This window comes from Chiloscyllium plagiosum, unplaced genomic scaffold (genome assembly GCF_037043375.1).
Source record: "Chiloscyllium plagiosum isolate Xiang-an unplaced genomic scaffold, Cpla_swu_hap1 HiC_scaffold_23, whole genome shotgun sequence".
Lineage (NCBI taxonomy): Eukaryota > Metazoa > Chordata > Chondrichthyes > Orectolobiformes > Hemiscylliidae > Chiloscyllium > Chiloscyllium plagiosum.
The window spans coordinates 4364265-4385735 of NW_028270161.1; the positions used below are offsets into that span (position 1 = coordinate 4364265).

The 21471-nt window shown below is 42.6% G+C and overlaps 1 protein-coding gene across 6 annotated transcripts in view; it reads left to right on the top strand.

Annotated features, from left to right (window-relative positions):
• fam107b (family with sequence similarity 107 member B) overlaps positions 1 to 21471 on the top strand; it is a 162544-nt gene that overhangs the window by 134168 nt on the left and 6905 nt on the right. For 5 of the 6 annotated variants that reach the window (XM_043714190.2, XM_087999331.1, XM_087999334.1 and 2 more), the window contains 2 exons: positions 8514 to 8697; positions 19532 to 19682. In XM_043714190.2, coding sequence (XP_043570125.2) covers positions 8514 to 8697; positions 19532 to 19682 — 335 coding nt within the window. Of the gene's footprint in view, positions 1 to 818; positions 978 to 8513; positions 8698 to 19531; positions 19683 to 21471 lie in introns of those variants that run through there. The other variant, XM_043714192.2, reaches the window with a different exon arrangement.

The following is a 21471-nucleotide window of genomic DNA, read 5'->3' on the forward strand; positions in this document are numbered from 1 at the left end:
GCTCCAGGGGAAATAGCCCCAGCCTATTCAACCTCTCCCTATAGCTCAAATCTTTTCTGAACCCTTTCAAGTTTCACAACATCTTTCCGATAGGAAGGAGACCAGAATTGCACGCAATATTCCAACAGTGGCCTAACCAATGTCCTGTACAGCCGCAACATGACCTCCCAACTCCTGCACTCAATACTCTGACCAATAAAGGAAAGCATATCAAACGCCTTCTTCACTATCCTATCTACCTGCGACTCCACTTATTACTTTTGCCTGACTGTCAGTTTGTTCTGATTGCAAGTTCTTTTCTCCCTCGTGCTTATCTAGCTCATTAATACGTCTACACTGTTCACCTCAACTATTCCCTGTGGTAGTGAGATCCCAATTCTAACCACTGTCTGGGGTAAAGATGAATTTGAATTCCCTGTTCGATTAATTAGTCACTATTTTATGCTTAAGATCTAGCTTTGATCCCAACACAAATAGAAACGTTATTTGTTTATAACCAGGCATAGGTCTGTGATTTTCCTGGAATTGATGAGCTGGGAGGGGCAAACAGCTTACTCCATTCATGTTTTTCTTATTGTCATGTAAACAAAAGAGAAAGCTTCCAATCCCAATGCAGCTTGAGTTCTGCTATGATATATTCAAGAAAGGAGGTGGGTTTCTATAATGTTGACTCCTTCCCAGATAAGGACAGTGACTCAGTGACTAAGTTCCTGCAGTGTTTTAGTAATCAGCCAGAGGATTTGGAGTTCTCTGTTCGATAGTGAAGCACATGTTGGACAGAGTGTTCCCTGGCTTGGCAAAAGCCAATCAGCTGTGCCAGCAACTTGAGAAGCCGGTCAGCAATGGAATCAGAGCTTCCTCTTGTAGAATGAGTACAACGGTATTTTGAGAAATATTTTACTGCGAGAGACCTCTCACCTGGCAGATAGACAAAATGGCAGCAATGTCCAGATACTAACTACAGCCCAAGGTTCAAGGTAAGCCATGTGGAGCTGTTTAAAGGAAAACCACGCTGTGATACAATTAGATATTCATTCAGATTGGCAGCACTAGGGCAGCATGCAACACCAGGTCACCAGCATAAGCACAAGGCAGTTCCATTTGCATCAATTCTCATAGGAAGGTTTTAATTTGTAACAGTCTTGCATGATTTTGCTACTTTGAATAATAATTAACAATTATTTGCACACATCAGACTTGTGACTGTTGAACCTGTAATTCAGCCTTGCTCACTCCAGTCTTTTCTGTCAAAGTACTTCTTTACCTTATGTGAAGCTATGGACATAGTCATGTAACAATACAGGGGGCCACCGATCTATGAACATCTGACTTAAATGTTTGTGCTTCCAAATGTGGTCCCATACCGGGGTGTAATTTTAAAGATCTGCCGTAGAAATATTTCTATTATTTACAAACAGCTGCTTTCCATTGACCTGCATGGTACTTTTTGATTTGCTTATAAATTAACTTGTGAATGGATTTCAGAACAGAACTTCTTTGTTACCTGTGTGCTGTCTGTATAGATAGCTATTAAGTAACAGAATTTAGCTGCCAATTGGCATTGGAATGTGAGTAGAAATTAGTGTAATATGGTGCCAGCCATTTATACCTGTATTTTGTACTGTGATTGGAACAGTGCTTTGAACTGAAAATAGTGCCCTCTATTTTCCTTCTCCTTCCAATGAAACCCTGGAGATCAAAGACATTAGTTTGTATTTGGTTTGTGTCTGTAGTTATTGAGGTTATGTCATTATAAGCGGCCTGGTCTATGGATGTACACCATTAGTGCAAAGAATGATAGTCAAACCCTGTTATCTTGCCATGTCAATGGCGAAAATCACCGCCTCCTAGTGGCAGTTAGGGGGGCTGCAGTTTAGCCAATGGATGATGTTCTCCAGATTTCCCATAACCAAGAGACATAGCCATTTATTTTGGATCCTACGTTTCATGCTATTAAAAACTCTGACATCGCTCCATTTGCATTCGGTGCTATTGTACCGTGATAGCTATGACATGGAGACAGACCAAATCAGCCTTTCGACCTCTATATTCACAAAACAGTAAACTTAAAACTTTCATAGACCCTCAAAATTGACCCCAAAGGTTCCTATCCAGTCCTTTTGAATAATTCCAGACTCTGTGAGTAATCAATCCTTAGTTCTGAGGAAGAGACACCAGACCCGAAACATCAGCTTTGATTTCTCTTCACAGATCAGCTGAGCTTTTCCAGCAACTTCTGTTTTTGATTCGATTCTCAACATTGGGGTGTAGCTTAAACAAAAGACGTAACACTTCATTCGCCAAACAGCAACTTTAGCAGAGCAAAAAATTAAACAACAAAGCTATCTGATCTAATTGGCCTGTGCTTTAAACTAGACAGCTTTTGTTTTCCTGCTGCATTCGCACAGAGAGACAGACAGATAGACAAACACAGTTAAGGGATAAATCAAAGAAAGTAAAAGAAACATTGACCAGATTACTTATGAAGTGGTCTCCACAATGTGTTGTTCCACAGGCAGAGATAATGGTTTCTTAGTTGATTTTTAAAGATATCAACAGAGTTACCTTTACTGTTCACTCAGATAAAGACAGTAATATTTATAACTTAGTTTTCTATTCTCTGAGCTTCCAAGAGCTACTCATGGGGCAGGGACCTGAAAAATCTTCATGATGTTGCATCAATAACTGGATTTCCTTTTCCTGAAAACAGTCAGAAACTCAATCGAAACACTGGCCCCCTCCCTGATAGACTGACCATCTCTTCCACAAACTCCCAGTTACCATCTGCAACTGCCTGAGCATAAGGTCATTTCCAGACTTGCTGGAACCAATTCCCAGTAACACAGCCAAACCCTCCTAGCCTGCACATCTTTTGACTGTGGGAGGAAACCCACACAGACACAGGGAGAATGTGCAATTTCCCACACAGTCACCTGAGGCAGGAATTGAACTCTGGGTCCCTGCAGCTATGAGGCATCAGTGCTAACCATTGAGTCACGGTGTCACTGATACTGCAAAAGAGAGAGGGTGATGGAAAAATAGGAAATCATTTTCCTCAAAATAAAAATCAGGCTTCAGCTAACCTTCCAAGACCTAAAACAATATAGAAATAAAACAACTGCAGATGCTGATGATCTGAAACAAACAAAAACAGAAATTTCTGGAAAACCTCAGCAGGTCTGTTAGCTTCCGTGGAGACAAAGCAAGAATCAATATTTCAAGTCCAGTGACTCTGCAATTTCTGTTTATGCTTTGTAAATATATATTTTATATTAATTGCCATAATGTGAGGTACAATAATTAACTCAATAACCTTTAACTTTTCTAATGGATGCTTCATACCTTTGTCATGTCAAGTGCAGAAAATTATTCTGAAAATAACTGGGTGGGCCATTCAAAAACCCTGAGCATTTCTGTGGATGTCTGTACAATTTGTACCCTCAAACTAATTGGGACTTTTCTGAAGAATTTGGCATTTTGTTACAACTCTACAGTTGCCCATCACTGAAGTCTGACCTGGATCGAACCATATACTGAGTGTTGGTAGGGTTCAGAAACATAGTACTGCTTATAGCACAGGCATTTCAAATTTAATGTTCTTGGATTCCTCACTTTTCTGTGTAGTGAATTCTCACGTTGACTAATTTTAAATGAAATTGACTCTGAACTTCAAGATCTCTGTGCGTGAGTTTTCCCCACTTACAGCCATGCCATCAGTTTGTTGAGTCGCGAATCTTGAAAATTCCTCCATAAACCAGTCAAATATTCAAAAAATAGTTATGAAGCTTGACTTTGAAACAGGAGAAAGTGAGGACTGCAGATGCTGGAGATCAAAGTCAAAAAGTGTGGTGCTGGAAAAGCACAGCAGGTCAGGCAGCATCCGAGGAGCTGGAGAGTCGACATTTTGGGCTAAGCTCCTGATGAAGGGCTAATGCCTGAAACGTCATTTCTGCTGCTCCTCAGATGCTGCCTGACCAGTTGTGCTTTTCCAGCACTACACTTCTTGACTTTCAACCAATCAACTGAATAAGATTGGCATGCACTGTTATGGTCAGATGCTTTTTTTTTCCTGGTTATATGTTAATTGTTTTTAAAAAAGCTCTCTGATATAAGCTAAAAAGTAAAGAGGGATCTTCTCGAAAGTTTAAGAGGAAGTAGGTACCAGCTTATCTCAGCAGTAATTGTTTTACAGTGACAGAAAGGTGTGCAGTTATACATCAGGCCCAATGAGCTTATCCTGCATTTAGATAACCCCCAACTGGCCTGTTTACCCACATTGCTGTCTCTGCAGAAACACAGTTATTTATCACTCAAGCTGTGTGCTTGACTAACTTTCCTGATAATGTGTTCCACAAGTTACGTTACTCTTTGGATGAATAAGTCCCGCATTTTTCCATTCTCAATCCTAATTTCCTGATGACTTTGAATGGTGTCCAACTGGGAAGGAGGGAGGACCTGCATTTATGTAGCACTTTTTTTACAACCTTGACATGCCAATGATGCACCTTTTCTGAAGTGATCTTACTGTTGCAAGGTAGGGAATGTGACAGCTAGAGTGTGCACAGCAAGCTCCCAGATGCAGTTGTCCAATGACTAAATAATGTCTTTGTTTGTGATATTGACTGAGAGATGAGCATTGGCCAGGGGACTGTGGCAGACTCCCTGTTCGACCTCAAAATAGTGCCTAGGGATCTCTAATGTCCGTCTTGGAGATAGGGCAGGGCCATTTCCGAATGTTTCACCCAAAATTAAAAGGTAGCTCCAAATGTGCAGCCAGTTCTATAAGATGAGGAGCTTGCAGAGGGAGAAATGATAAGGTCATGGAGAGGAAAAAAAAGGTAAAAGATTTAAAAACATTAATTGTTTCAAAGTATTCCTTTCAAAGTGGGAACGGAAAAGAACCAATTACTCTTCTGGCTGTTTTTAATAGTAACTAAATTTGTTAAATGTGTGTGTGTGTGTGTGGTTTTAGTTCAGCAGAATAAGGGATATGAGACAGGCTATGTGGCAACCAGGGTTCAGAATTTCTTTTCAGTTTATCTGTTGCCAACTCCAACTAGTCTGGATTTATAAACCTCTCCTGGTAAGTGCTTCTTTGCTTATAAACTGTTCACATCGAGTAGCTGTAGCAGCCAGATTTTTAGACTTCTTCAATTTCAATTTCAACATTGCGCCACCCTGTTAGACATTCAGGGATATCAAGTAAAAATCACTGTGCTAAACAGGAAACCCACTTGGACACATTATTGGAGAGGACTCAGCAGCTGAGGCCTACCTAATTCTAAACACTTGAGAACTGAGGTAATGAGGAGCATTTCCAGCATGTTTCCAGTCATGAAAAGAGAACATGAAAAGGGAGATGAAGGTTGTAGTGGTGGAGACGATCAATGGTTTCAAATGAAGATTGGAGAAATAAGTTTACAGGATGACAGGGTTAGAGTGGTGAAATAGGACAGTCTAGATTGCTTTGCAGAATTGTTACCCATTTGGCCCATTATATCTGCATTGACCCTCTGACCATTTTAATCTAATGCCAATTTTCTATATTTTCATCATAAGCAAACACATTTCTAATAAATAACTGTTCAATGCCCTCTTGAACACCACAAGCCTGCCTCACCCAGACTTCCAGGCAGTAAATTCAATACGCTAACTACTCCATGTGTGAAAAGGTTCTTTTTCCCTTAGCTCACATTTGCTTCTTTTGCAAAATGGTGTCCTCTAGTTTTCAATCCATTTACGAGTGGAACCAGTGCTCCTTGTTCTCTTTTCCCAGAATGCTCACAATTTTGAAAACCTCTAACAAATCTCCCCTCAGCCATCTCCTCTCCGAGGAGAACAGTCCCAGTCTTTCCTCGTACTGGTATCTGATCCATTCTCATAAATCTGGCCCAGCCTGCCTCAAATACAGTCACAACCTTTCTACAGCATGGTGTCCAGAACTCTGCACAATACTGCAGCTGAGGTCTAACCAGCATCTTATATAACATGTTTGCCATAATATCCCTTCTCATGTACTCTATGCTGCTATTTACGAAGTCAAGAATACTGTATACTTTATTAACAGCTGCTTCGACCTGTTCTGTCAACTGTAATCACCTGTGTACATATACACCCAGATCTCTCTGCTCCTGCGCATCCATTAGTATAGCACCGATTATTTTATATTGTCTCTGTGTTCTTTGTACCTACGTACACACTTATCTGCATTGAACATTATCTGCCACCTACCTGTCCACATCACAGTCCTTTCAAAGCTCTCCATTGTCATACCCAGAGTTTACAGTTCTCCCAAGTTTTATGCCATCTGCAAATATTTGGTCGGCATGGATGTGTTGGCCCGAAGGGTCTGTTTCCGTGCTGTACACCTCTATAACTCTATGTTCCCTGCAAACCAAGGTCTAGATCACTTACATATATATTAGGGAAAGCAAGAGTCTTCACCCTTAGCTGACCAAGGACTGGCATGAACCCAATGGGCTGAATGGCCTCCTGTGTTGTTACGACTCTTAGGTTCCTCAGAAGTTTGTTTAAAAAAAAGAGGAATCTGCAGTTGACGCAGTTCACTGTTTGATTAAGCAATAACCAATAAATTCTTCAAATTTTCCAAATTGTCTGGCAAATTCTAATCTCATCTGCATTTGACATGAGGCAAGATTGCAAAAATATTTTCCAAAAATTGTCAAGAATCAAACAGACCATCCAACTTTCCTGTTGGCGTCTCGAAGACACATTCTTGCACCAAGTTGATCCAATAAATTTCACTCAATGAGTTTCTCATTGAAACACGAGTTTCCACATATTTTCACACGTCCTTTACATACATAATGTTTTAAACGTGGAAAGATGTCATCACTGCTCCTTTTTAATAGAATTATTAAATAATAATCTTTGGTCATCTCCTGCTGAAACTTCATTCACTTTGCGGAAAATATCAAAGATTATTCCCTAATGTTTTCTGACTGTTACCAGGCAGTTTTTGTCACACATGCTAAGCTTTTTTCTGGAATCCCTGATGATCTGTTTTCTCAAATCATCTGCCTACTAGCTTCCCTGCTAGAGAGAATAAAAGATTAATTTATACATTCAAGTATGGTTTTAGGGGTATCTGACTTCCAGGTTCCATATTTTATTCTTTGGGTTGTGGCATGCTGGTGAGGCTGCCTTAATTGTGTTTAAACTGAGTAACTTGCTCAGCCACTTCAGACGATAGGTGAGAGACAATCTCATCAATGACCACCTTTGAATCCTGAAGTACATTATAATATGGACTGAGCCACATCTGAGTGGAATTGTAGCTCACCTGATAGTGCCTTTAACTGCACATTTCTGTCTGCCCCCACATAATCATTAGTTCCCTTCTAGATACAAAGATGGATTAATTTGAGGTTTGCTCAATCCAGTTACAGTGGGGAGGTGGCAGTGGTAGTAACAATGTCACTAGATTATTAGATTTTACTGCTCCTCGGATGCTGTCTGAACTGCTGTGCTTTTCCAGCACCATTAATCCAGAATCTGGTTTCCAGCATCTGCAGTTATTGTTTTTACCCATTGGATTATTAATCCAGAGCACCCAGTCTAATGTTCTCAAGAAGTGAGTTTGAATTCAATAAAACCTGGAATTATAAGCTAGCTGAATGGTGACCATGTGTTTTTCAACATGGGTGAGGTCTGCAATTGCTCCTGAGCCTCCTCATTACAAAGTGAAACAGAGAGGACATCTTCCAATTGCTTCACCCAGTTTTATTGTATTCATTCATGGAATGAGGGCACTGCTGAATAGACCAGCATTTATTGCTCATCCCTAATTGCCCAGGGAATTGCTGTGAGTCTGGAGTCACATTTAGGCCAGACCACGTAAGGATTAGAGACAAAAAAAACTGCAGATGCTGGAATCCAAAGTAGACAAACAGAAAACTGGAAGAACACAGCAAGCCAGGCAGCATCAGAGGTGGAGAAGTCGACATTTCGGGTATATTCCTTCTTGAGGGAAGGATAGCAGTTTTTTTCCCTGAAGGACGTCAGTGAACCAGTTGGGTCTTCCCCAATGGATTCCCGGTCATCATTAGGCTCATAATTCCAGATTTTTATTGAATTCAAACTCCACCATCTACCATTGCAGGGTTCAAACCCAGGTCCCCTGAACATTACTTGGGTGCAGCAATAATACCACTAGACCATCACCCCTCCCATTTACTTGCTCATTTAGAGAGATTATGAATCGGAGCTGAGTAGCACTTGGGGCTAGTTTATCTTCCAGCCTTCCCATTCTCGTGCTAATCAAAGAGAATCATTTTAAACAATTTGAGAATTTGCTTCCTATAGCAGCACATTGTTTCAAATAAAGCTGGTTAACTATTGTTCTGAAGTAGAATGCAGAGGAATTTAACATAAACCCATCAGCTACAGGAAACAAAGATTCCTATTTGCTGTAGGCTGTCCAAAAGCAATAAAACTGGCTGGAAATTTATTCACATTTTGAGTCAATTTTTATTTGGATCTTTTCTTTTCAGAAAGTGACAAACCGAAGTTGGAACCTGAACTGCCAGACTTTAAAATGAGTGCAATGGCTGAACCTGACTATATGGATGATGAAGACAGTGCAGAACTCATTAAGCCCAGGAAACTGGTCAACCCTGTGAAAACATCCAAAAATCACCAGGAACTCCACCGAGAGCTGATAATAAACCAAAAAAGGTAGATGAATCAAAATCCCTCATTAAAGCTTCACAATTTCCATCCTCATTTACAATGCTCACAGAAATTTACCCCGTGACCAGGGTTTTAGTTCCCCATGCTAATATCTCATTATGTAACTTAGTATCAAGTTTTATTCAGTTATACTGCTGTGACTGAGGGACCATTCATAGATCACCGACAGTGCGGAAGCAGGCCATTCGGCCCATAACGTCCACATACTGACCCTCCGGAAGCATCCACCCAGACTTACCCCCCCATCCCTGTAACCTTGCATTTCCCATGGCTAGCCCACCTAGCCTGCACACCATGGGCAATTTAGCATGGCCGATCCACCTAACCTGCACATCTTTGCACTGTGGGAGGAAACCCATGCAGGCAGTCACCTGAGGCTGGAATCGAACCCAAGTCCCTGGTGCTGTGAGGTAGCAGTGCTAACCACTAAGCCACCACACTGCCCCAGTGTTAAAGGTGCTACATAATGACAAACTCTTGTGGTGCCTGTCTTTGTTTCCTTCCACTGTTAAGTGTCATGGCCAGAAAATGACCATACTTTGATTCACAAGTAATCCTGCCATGTGATAGGACTTCTTCCTGCTGTGAAGGAGGTTTCAGGAACCTCTGTTCCGATTGAAAGGTGATTATTCACTGGAGGTGATTCTGTCTGATGGTTCAATGGGTATATTGAGGTGAGAAGATGAGGAGGAATGTCTTCACCCAGAGAGTGGTGAGTCTGTGGAATTCTTTGCCACAGAAAGCAGTTGGGGGCCAAGAATGAGTTAAATATAGTTCTGAGGGCTAAAGGGATCCAAGAGTATGGGGAGAAAATGCAAACACTGGACTAGGTTGGATGATCAGCCATTATCAAATTAAATGGTAGAGCAGGCTGGAGTGGCCGAGTGATCACTGTAAGTAATTCTACTCCTCCTATGTCTATGTTTCTATGTTTTCATAAAACTTCTGTGAATCAACTGGCTGTGTTTTATTATTTTATAAATTTAATTTGCTTTAGTCGCAGAGTGAGATTAGAATTTTTGTGATGTGTGGATTTAAAGAAAAGGGAACTGGATAGCAAACTGCTTTTAAATACACCCTCGGACAGCAATAGGCCTTTTCTACCTTGTGCGTTCACATCTTGTACATTTCTATGTTTGGTTGCTCAGTGTGGGGGAGTGACCCAGAAAGGCCAGTGTGGCTCCACGTTTGATTCCTGGACTGCGCTGGTCTGGCCAGTCACGACCCTGAAATTGGGAGAAAGCTATCCAAGTTTCCAATGCTGGTAAATCCCAGTTTCCTTCCTGTGAAAGCACGTGGACGTTTCCTTTTTAATATTACAAGGCTTTTTCAAAAACAGCCAACTTCAAATGAATTATTTAATCACTCTTAGTATCCATCTATTACTCTCTTCTGTGAAAAGGTGTATGTAGGAAAGAGATTCTGTTCTACACATTCTGTGATGTTATCTCAAAAGCAGTTAGCACCGCTGCCTCACAGCACAAGGGACCTGGGTTCAATTCCACACTCGGGTGACTATGTCTGTGTGGAGTTTGCACATCCTCCCTGTGTCTGCGTGGGTTTCCTTCGTTTGCTCTGGTTTCATCCCACAGTCCAAAGATGTGCAGGTTAATTTGTGGGATGAAGGTGTCACTCATTAGGTCCAGCATTTATTGCCCATCCCTAATTGCCCCAAGGGCAGCTGAGAGTCAACCACATTGCTGTGGGTCTGGAGTCACATGTAGGCCAGACCAGGTAAGGACGGCAACCTCAGTTCCAACCTTCCAGCTCAGCACTGTCCTCATGACCTGTCCATCTTCCTTCCCACCTATCTGTTCCACCCTCCTGTCTGAGCTATCACCTTTACCCCCACCTCCATCCACCTATTGCGCACTCAGCTACCTTTCCCCAGCCAGACACCCCCCCTCCCATTTATCTCTCCACCCCCGAGGCACCCAGCCTCATTCCTGATGAAGGGCTTTTGCCCGAAACGTCGATTTTCCTGCTCCTTGGATGCTGCCTGACCTGCTGTGCTTTTCCAGCACCACTCTAATCTCCAACATCTGCAGTACCCACTTTCACCCAGGTAGGGATTGCAGTTTACTTTCCTAAAAGACATTTCTGAAGCAGATGGGTTTTCCCTGACAATTGGCAATAGTCATTCGAACCCTTAATTTCAGATTTTTATTGAATTCAAATTCAATGATTTCCTGTGGTGTGATTCATATCTGGGTTCATCGGAACATTACCTGGGTCTCTCAATTAACAGTCCAATCATAATACTACTCGGCCATTGCCTCCCCCCTCTCCTATGGACACTAAATTGCCCATAGTATCCAGTGATATACAGGTTAGGTGGATCAGCCATGGGAAATGCAGAGTTACAGGGAAGGGAGGATGGGTCTGGGTGGGATGCTGTTTGGAGGGTTGGTGTGGACTCAATGGGCCGAATGACCTCTTTCTGCACTTTAGGGGTTCTATCTTGCTTCAGTTTTGCTACACCGTGTTGATGTATTTGGGAAGGTGAGTGTGGAGACTGTTGGTTTGTTTGTGATTCAATTGCTACTGATCTCATCATGTGGTAACATCAGGTGGTGCTGTTCAGTGCCAGGAGTCACCTATCTGCTTCCAGCTGCAGGCACCAACTTGTTTCAGTGCCTTCTGCTGTCTCCCTCTTTTCCAGAGGGAGCTTGTGGGCAAGGGATAATTAGCAATGTCTGAGCTTCCGTCTGTGTCTCTGCTTCCAGCTGGAGCTGGAGTCTGCACCCTTTCCCCTGGGTCACTGCTTTATTTAAAATCTTTGCACCCTTCCCAAGAAGTGCCAACTCCCTCTCTCTCTCTTTCAGTAAACAACCAAACAAAGGACTGCGGAAGTTGGGAATGAGAAATTGCTGGAAAAGCTCAGCAGCTCTGGCAGCACCTGTGGAGAAAAATCAGAGTTAACGTTTCAGGTCTGGTGACTCTTCCTCAGGAGAAGTTGTTCCGTTCTGGAGAAGGGTCACTGGACCCGATACGTTAACTCTGCCTTTCCCTTCACAGGTGCTGCCAGAACTGCTAGGTTTTTCCAGAAATTTCTGATTTTGTTCCCGCTCTCTTTTTCCTCTAAGTCTGTCTCCATCGAAGCCAACTGTTACCTCATAGTCTGGACTGGCTTTAATTCCCTGAGAGGATCAGGCTGGAATTTATTGTCTAATTTTCCCAATTTAGGTCTTTTTTTCATTTCTCCCAGTGATTCCACGCTGATAGAGAGGGCTGTGTGGAAAAAGGGAGGGTTGGGTGAGCAGGAGAAGGGCAGTAGGGTTAGGTATTGTCATCTGTGGATAGGGCACCACTGAGGGTGGTTCAGGTTTGATATGCCAACCCCTGTTGGTTTTTTATGATATTCATCATGATATTGTACCAAAGTACAGGTGCCAGCGCTGTGGCACCATGCAAGTTTTGCTGAGCACGTGACTGTGCCAACTGTGTAACAGTGTGTTTCAACCAGAGTGTTTACTCTCCTGACAATGTCAGACTGAACCCTTCTTGCCTGGCTCTTTATTAACATCTTGTTCACAATGACTCAGCCACATGTCACAGAGCAACTCCCAACTCAACCTTCCAGCAGCTAACTGACAGAGGTCACATCATGGAGGCTCATATACCTGCGATAGGGTCAGGGTTAGAATTAGGTGTAAGGTTAGGATAAGGGTCAGGGTTTGGGTCAGAGTCAGGGTTAAGGTTAGGGTTAGGATTAGGATTAGGCTCACGATCAGGGTCACAGTAAAGGTTAAGGTTAGGGTTAAAGTTAGGCTCAGGGTTCAGGTCACCTTTAACTGATTGCGTGGGTGTGACTGGACTCTCTCCTGACATTGCCTAACCTCTATCTCCTCAATGTCACCCAATCCCTGCTTCACCCCGAAGCATCGTTGATAGAGTTCCTCACAGCAGTCTCCGATACCCAGCTCCCTTTAGCTGCTTTATAATGACTTTCCCAATGATTGGAGGTGACAACGTGCAACCTTCAGTTCATGAGTTCTGTGTCCAAGTGAGCAAGATCTGTACCACTCTCAGGCTTGGACTGAGAAAAGCAAGTATCATTTGGGATGGAGAAAGTGAGGTCTGCAGATGCTGGAGATCAGAGCTGAAAATGTGTTGCTGGAAAAGCGCAGCAGGTCAGGCAGCATCCAGGGAACAGGAGAATCGACGTTTCGGGCATAAGCCCTTCTTCAGGAATGACTTATGCCCGAAACGTCGATTCTCCTGTTCCCTGGATGCTGCCTGACCTGCTGCGCTTTTCCAGCAACACATTTTCAGCTATCATTTGGGATGGTTGAGTTCAATATTTCTTCCTGAGGAAAGATCATGTTGGATTCAAAATGTTAACTGTCTCTCAATCTCTGTCTCTCTGTCTCAGTCTGTCATTCACTCTCTTTCTCTCACTTTTTCATTCACTCTCTCTCACTCTCTTTTTCTCACTCTGCCTCTCTCTCACGCTCTCTGTCTGTCTCTCTCTCCACATGTTGCCAGACATGTTGGGTTGGTCAAGTTAATTCTGTTTAATACACCTTACTTTAACCTCCAGCCCCCCACCCCCAACGTGGCCTCTGCCCAGTGACTGTCAGTTAGTAGGACACTATCTCATTGAACATGACAGCCAACTCCCCTCACCAGTCCCCTCCCCCCAAGGGGTGGCAGCCCAGTGTGAGAGCAGGCCCCTCACCAGTGTCACTGTTACAGCGGTAGCCATTGCAGAGGATGCAGGGAAAGGTGCCACAATGTGAGTTATGCCCAATGAGCATTGGGTGTGATCGCGGAGGTCCAGTGTCAAGTTGGCAGGCCTTGGTCAGTGGGTTTGGTGATGGGGCCTTGTGGTACACTGGTGCTTCATTTTCATTACCAAAGGGGCAGACATACCACCTCAATGGCTCATGGAGAACCCACCAAGTGGGCATTGCTTCCTGCTCCCCTCCAGAACCCGCTAGGAAGGTGCCAGTGTTTATTGAGTGGTCCTCCCACTCCCCCACAACACAGAGAAACCACTCCTGGGGCTTGGCATGAGCCCTATGTTGGCCAAATAAACAATACAAGATGGCTCAGGAAGAGGTGGGGCTCCTACTCCCAGCCTATCACCAATAAACCAGAAAATTCAGTCCAAAGAAACAAGTTCACTTGTGTGGAAAAAGATTCAATGTCGAGTTGGTTCTAGTTTTCAAAGAGTTGGGTATTAAGCAACATTTGGCTGAGATGTTGATGTAGTGGGAATGTAACTGGATTAGTAATTCATTTTAAACCTCTGGAGATATGGGTTCAAACCACACCAGAGCAGGTGAAAATGAAGCTTGTAACGGTGAAACAATCACCAATTATCATTTAAAACCCCACCTGGGTCACTATTATCCTTTAGGGAACGACATCTGCCATCCTTACCTGGTCTGACCTACATGTGACTCCAGACCCATTGCAATACTGTGGACCTTTGACTATCCTCTGCAATAATCAAAGACCCCTCCTACCCCAGCTGTACTCTGTTCCACCACTGAGCAGCAGATACAAAAATTTAAAAACACGTACCAACAGATTCAAGAACTGCTTCGTCCCTGCTGTTATCAGATTTATGAACAGACCTCCCATATAATTGAACTCAGCACCGCCTTCCTAACCTGCTATCTTCTTCCTGACCTCTCCGCCCCCACCCCAGTCTGACCTATCACCCTCACCTTGACCTCTTTCCACCTATCACATTTCCGACGCCCCTCCCCCAAGTCCCTCCTCCCTACCTTTTATCTTAGCCTGCTGGACAAACTTTCCTCATTCCTGAAGAAGGGCTTATGCCCGAAACGTCGATTCTCCTGTTCCCTGGATGCTGCCTGACCTGCTGCGCTTTTCCAGCAACACATTTTCAGCTCTGATCTCCAGCATCTGCAGACCTCACTTTCTCCTCCCATATATTAGGGTTGATCTTTCTGTGCACCTCATCTGTAGCTGGAACACTGTATTCTACATCCTGCTTTATTACCCTAATACACTTATGTAAGGTATGATTTATCTGGGGAACACACAAAACAATATTTTTCACTGTATCTCGGTACATGTGACAATAATAAATCAAATCAGATCAAAAATAGCCAAGAGACCCTCGATTCAAGGACAAATAGGGACAGATAGGAAATCCTGGCCCAGCCAATACTGCCCACATCTCAAGAATAAATAGAGCAAAACACTGAAAACGGTCACATCTATTCCTGATCCCATCTGATTTACCCCATTCCTTTTAATCAAAGACATGGATTAGCGACATGCTCTCCTGCCTAATGAATCTCTCTCTCCCGATCTGTGCCCAGGCCAGGCAGCGATGAGAAAAAGCTATCCTATCATCTTTACATTTCCAATGTGTGCATTTTGGATTTTTAAGGACAGCATTGAGCTACTTTGAGTTTTGAAAGAATGAATGAATTTGTTTCAAGTTTTGATTTTAAAAGCTGCAGAGTTAGAGAAGGTGTGTATTAAATCCAGATGAATTCATTTAACAAGTAGCACAGCTCCGGGTTGAACTGAGGGCTGTTTGTCTCACCAGCTCCATTAATCAGCCCCTCCTGCACCCTGTCCATCATTTTAGAAAACTGAAGCAGATGTTTTCTTTAAAGTTCTTCTCCTGAGGGGATGAGAGAGAAGTGATTGGAGTGACAGGCTGCTGATTGAGTTACTCAGTGGGATAGCAAGTCTAAGACTGAGTACCCCTCCAGGAACATGGAAACAGGACACAGGGACACATTTTAATGCAGAGCCCACAAGTGACTGCAGTCTTCAGATCTGGCCATCCACAACCGAAAGCTCAAACCGACCAGGTCATCCTTCAGGGTTGGAAGCTGGCTAAATCAGAAAACCAGGCTGATAAATCAGCCATCAGAATGTTTCAAACATGCAGAATTCCTACAGGGTTCAACAGGGCAGGTGCAGGAAGAATGTGGCAAGTGGTGGATGTCTAGGATCGGAAGGCATAGTCTTGGAAAAATCAGCCCCTTATCTCTTAACTATGACCTCTCGTTTGAGATTGCTCCACAGGAGGAACCATCCTCTCTACATCTACTTTGTCAATCCCCTTTAGCACCTTAGATCTCTCAGATCTCTCATTTTTCTAAACTCCAGAGAGTATTGGTCTAACCTGCTCAGTCTCTCCCCAGAAGACAAATCCCTGGAATCGGAGTCTAGTGAACTGAAATTCCATGATGCCTATGCGTTGTGCTGTGAATTGTTTCTGCTTCTGTCCTGGTAAAGACTGGAGAGGCAAAGATACAAAGTTGTATTGGAAATTCCACCATCTTATTCAAACCACTGAGCACAATGCAACCTTTCCTGCCTCATTGTACCCAAGGGTATCCTGGGTAAACCCGAAGGTTACAAATTGAGGGGGGTGAATTTCGTGGACCTTCACACTGTCACTTTGACTGCACAAATGAGGCCTTTCTGCTGATACTATAGTGGCAGGGTCCTGAACTCTTAGGGAATCGTATTTTTGTGTTTTATAGATAGATTTAAGCTACTTCAACCTTGAGGTTCAGTGGAGGTCCTTGAAGGTCAGTGCCCAGAAGCTGGCATTTGGCATATCCAATGCTCCATTTAGATGTCTTACAGCCAGAAATCATGGAGCAGTTGTCAGCATGAACAGCCTAATTTAGTGGGAGTTAGGTTTCTGAACTGAGTACAAAGATGGGAATCATGTCGCTATTGAGATCATTCACCCCCTTCACCGTGGACTGAAAGTTCTGAAATTTGGTTTGAAACAGTAACCCTAAAGAAATACATCCAGGCTCAGGATTCCAGACAACTGGAAAAGTGAGCTGAGAAGAACAGCGTCAATAGCAGGAGCCAGTTTATTACTCACCAGTCTATCAGCAACAGCAATTAAAGTACTGCCTTGATTAATTATTGGTCGTTTAGTGATAGTTGGGGCATTCTTCAAAAGGAACAATAAGTTCAATTCATTGCGGACTCTATCGGTCATAGTCCTCCTTTCTAGTCAAGGGCGTTGGAGGAGGTTCCGAAACGGTTTGATGGATTAATTCCAGAGTTTAAAGGCTTTTTTAAAAAATTCATTCACGGGATGTGGGTATCGCTGGCTAGATCAGTATTTATTGTACATCCCTCATTACCCAGACAGCAGTTAAGAGCCAACCACATTGTTGTGGGTCTGGAGTCACACATAAACCTGACGAGGTACGGATGGCAGCTTCCTGCCCTAAGAGGCATTACTGAACAAGATGGATTTTTCCTGACATTGACAATAGTTTCATGGTTGTCATTAACTCTTAATCCCAAATTTGTGCTGAATTCATTTTCCACCATCTGCCAGGGCAGGATTCAAACCCAAACATCACCTAAATCTCTGGATTAATAGTCTGGCAACAATTTAAATTAATGACATGTTATCATGCATTATTTAAAGACCCTACACTCCTTAATCTTCCTCACCAAAAAACAAACGATAATCACGAGTTGGATTAAACTCTTGCATGAAAAGTTCCTACTGCAACATGCTGCTATTTTTGCAAGGAATTAAGGGATATGGTGAGAGTGCGGGTAAGTGGCATTGAAATGCCCATCAGCCGTGATTGAATGGTGGAGTGGACTCAATGTGCCGAATGGCCTTACCTCCACGCCTATTCCTTAAGGTCTTAATGATACCACTAGGCCATCACCTCCCCTTCATATAAGTCGCTCCTTTTGTTGCTGAACGGAGCAAGGGTATGAAACTCCTCAAAGGCCACTGTTAGACTCGATCTCACGCAGCCTGATTTACATGAGCCACTGAGCTATGGAGACTAAAGTGAAGGGTGATTGAGCAGTTTAGGCATTTACTCGCCAGAGTACTGAAGGATGAGAGAAATATAAGATGCTGAAGGAAATTGATGAAGTAATCATAAAGAAGGTGTTTCCTCTTGTGGGACAATCTAGAACGAGAGGTCATAGTTTAAGGATAAAGGACAGATTTAAAAGAAAGATGAGGAGGAATTATTTCTCTCAAAGGGTCATGAATCTGTGGAATTCAGTCTCCCAGAGTGCGGGGGGTGCTTGGACGCTGAGTAATTTAAAAAGGAGAGAGACAATTTCTTTAAGGGTTGCAGGTCATGGAGAGGGTGGTAAGAAAGTGGAGTTGAGGTCGAGATAAGATCAGCCATGATTGTGTTAAATGGCAGAGCAGGCTCGAGGGGCTGAATGGCCTCCTCCAGCTCCTAGCTCTGATGTTCTTAAGCAATCATATAGGTATAAGGCAGCATGGCGTTTACAATTCAATAAAAGAGGTTGTACTTTGTGATTAAGGTCCTGCTGAGAGTTAAAACACATTTTGTGACGTTATCTGATTAGCAAGCACTTTAAAAAATATTTCAAATTTTCAATGTTAAATGAACCATAGTTGTTTCTCCCCAGTTGGGTGATCCCACAATACATTTAAAAAGAGCAGGAATGTCTAATTAAAAATTAAACACTTCTGTCTTCCTGTTTTATAACTGGTTTCACGGTGGTCAAAGAGTGAGTTTTGGGTTTTGTTAACTGTTCCTGTAAAGTACAGGAGTGAACATTCTGGTGGGAGAGTTTGGATTTAGATTCTGGTCAGATAATAGATTAGTGCGTTATTAGTTTAAACGATCAAACTTCTCATTCCAAACTCTTAAGGCACAAATAGTCAAGGTTAGTTCTGTAATTATTGTCTGAAGGCTGTAAGATGGGGAGTTATCTGTATGTAGTTAAGGCTGTTATTCCATGTTCAAATCATTGGTTCAAGTACTCAATCATTACAAAACCTTGAGAATGATCAATGACATTAAGCCACAACCAAAGAGTGGGTGAGAGTTAGAATTACAACATTAAACCTTAATTCTCTGGAACACATTCCCTTAAAGCAGGTTCAAAGTTGGGTTCATGGAATTTGAATTTTATCTCTTTCTTGTCATCGTTTTGTGCTGGTCTGTTACCTTTACTGCAATCTGTGCCTTTGTACCTCCACAAAGTTTTCCTTATTGACAGCGGTATCTGGGCTATAGACCGCAGTGGATCGGATGGTGATTCACCACCACCTTATCCCAGACACTTCAGGACGGGCACAAAATGTTGGCCTAGCCAGTGATGCCTACAACCCAATAAAAGGAATAAATAGTTTGACCATCCTGTTAGGGACCATTAATTTTCTCTCCATGGAAACACCTCAAACTCAGCTCTACAATTACGTCCTCCCAACAGTTTTGTCATCCTACAGAATCTTGAAAACTCATTCACTCCCAGGATTAACCTGCAAAGTATCAGCCTTCCAGAACATACTTAATATTGCAGCCAATGTAATCAAAGATCCCTCCCTCTCTCTTCCATCGGGCAGAAGATACAAAAGTTTGAAAATACATACCAACAGATTCAAGAACAGCTTCTTCCCCGCTATTATTAGACTTATGAATGGATCTCTCATATATTAGAGTTGATCGTTCACTGTATCTACTCTGTAGCTGTAGCACTGTAAAGAGGAACCTCAATTATCCAGCTTTTGACTATCCGAATATCGATTATCTGGCAAGATTGCAAGGTCCCGATGCTTGGCTAAACTATGATATCCGGCATTCGATAATCTAAAATTCAATTAACCGAATCAAATACTCCCCACCCATGTCCTTCGGATAACTGAGGTTCCTCTGTATTCTGCATTCTGTCCTATTACCCTGATGTATTTATGTACGGTATGATTAGTCTGGTTAGCATGCAAAATAATACTTTTCACTGTATCTCTATACATGTGACCATAATAAATTAGATCAAAATCAAATCTATTTTCTTGCGCCACCTCTGTAACTTGTCACATGTTTTGTGCATTCAGGGGCATTGCTGGTCAGAACAAGCCAGAGCTGCAGCGAGTGATGGAACAGAGAAAGAGAGATCAAGTTGTCAAGCAGAAGAAAGAGGAAGAAGCTCTAAAGAAATCTGACTTGGAGCAAGAGTTAATGAAACGCCAGCAGAGGCTAGACCAGGTGCTTAAGTCTAAAAATAACAAAGAAAACAGTTTAATAGCTCCCTTAATGATATGAGGTCCATGTTGATTAAATTGACTTTTTATGTTATGGAAAGCATCCCTATTTTAATTATCTCAATTTGCACTTAATTGCTTAATTAATGTTGTATCAGTGCCAAAGTGTACAAACTGAATCCATGATAGCTCTTTTTATATGTCTGTATATATTTAAAATTTCCAACACAATTCAACAAGATAGAATTTCCATGCTAGATTTATATTGAGAATGCAAAGATAGAATTAATGAATTTCCTTTGAACTTTTTTTAGATAAGTTATATCCAAGTCCAGATGCCAGGCAAAGTGGAAAGTATTGCTTAATTGTTTGCTTCTCCTGTTTGTTACCAGAGGCATCATTTGTGTTTTATGATGGCAAATGACGTCCGTTGTAGGAGTAATCGATTTCCTGCCAAGAATATCTCCTAGCCAGCTGTATCTTTCTTCAATTAAAAACAAATACAGATTACTTTCAAAATGAAAGTATTGCCAGAGGATTGGACATTCTGCAATAAAACCTTCATTAGGAAGAAGCAGAGCTGATAAAGTCCAAATTGTGGGTGGAGCGGGATTTTGCTGTTAGTTCCAGATGAAATCCTTCCCGTGTGTAACATTTGCACAGAATAATATTTTTGCTCGGGGTGGTGAGGGGGTGGAGGGTGAGGCGGAACAATGCTGCTTTGTGAGATAATGCTGTTTTTTTGCGCAGTCAGCGTCAGTGAAAATCTAGAAATAAAAAACTGGCAAGGAGCTGCACTGAGGGAAATCAGCAGCGAGAGGAGAAAGATGTGGTTGGTTTGGGATCCTTTGAGGAGAATTGAGAATGAAAAGATTGATCTCCACTATTAATCAATAGTATTAGATATTGGCTCATTGTAATATTTAGCTCCCTATACTTTTCAGTTCTATAGCAGTCTGTCTGCTGTGTAGGGTACACCCCTCCTTGTTGGAAATATTGTTGAGAATCTCCCATTCCCCTAGAGGTCTCTGCATTAGATGTGAAGCTGGAAAGGTACAACAGGTCAGACAGCATCCAAGGAGCTGAAACCCTGAAGTTCCTGCTCCTCAGATGCTGTCTGACCTGCTGTGCTCTTCCAGGTTCACATCTGTTGACTCTGGCTCCCAGCATTCTGCAGTCCTTCCTGTCTCCAAGGTTTCTACACTCTTCTCATTCTGGCTCTTTCCACATCCTCCATTTTGATAGTTCTGCCATTGACTGCCATGACATCAGCTTCCCTGCAATTCCCTCCCTTACCCTCCACTGTCCCGTTCCGCTCCTCCTGAGGAACGCTTCTTAAACCTGCCTCTCTGTCCAATATTTAGGTCATCTGTCCTTAATATCTCCTTGGGTACCTCCATGTCCAAACCTTGATTGAACACACTCCTGTGTTGGGATGATTTACTGTCAAATACAAAATTACATTGAGGCATTTGGAAGCAGAATTGCATTTGTGGGAGCTAGCTCTGATGGGTGGATGGCTGGCTTGCAATACGGAGTGATATCAATTACATTGGGTTCAATTCCTACACCAGCTGAGATTCTCATGAAGGTCTCACCTTCTCAACCTCTCTCCTTGCCTGAGGCATGCTGACCCTCAGATTAAACCCCCACACCATTGCTGCTTTCTCTAATGAGAGAGCAGCCCTCTGGGTCTATCGTGACTTTACCTTGACATCTGCTGGAAGTTAGGATTGAAAGGTGTGTGTGTGTGTGTGTCGCAGACTGTAGTGGGTGTTACTGACTTATAAATA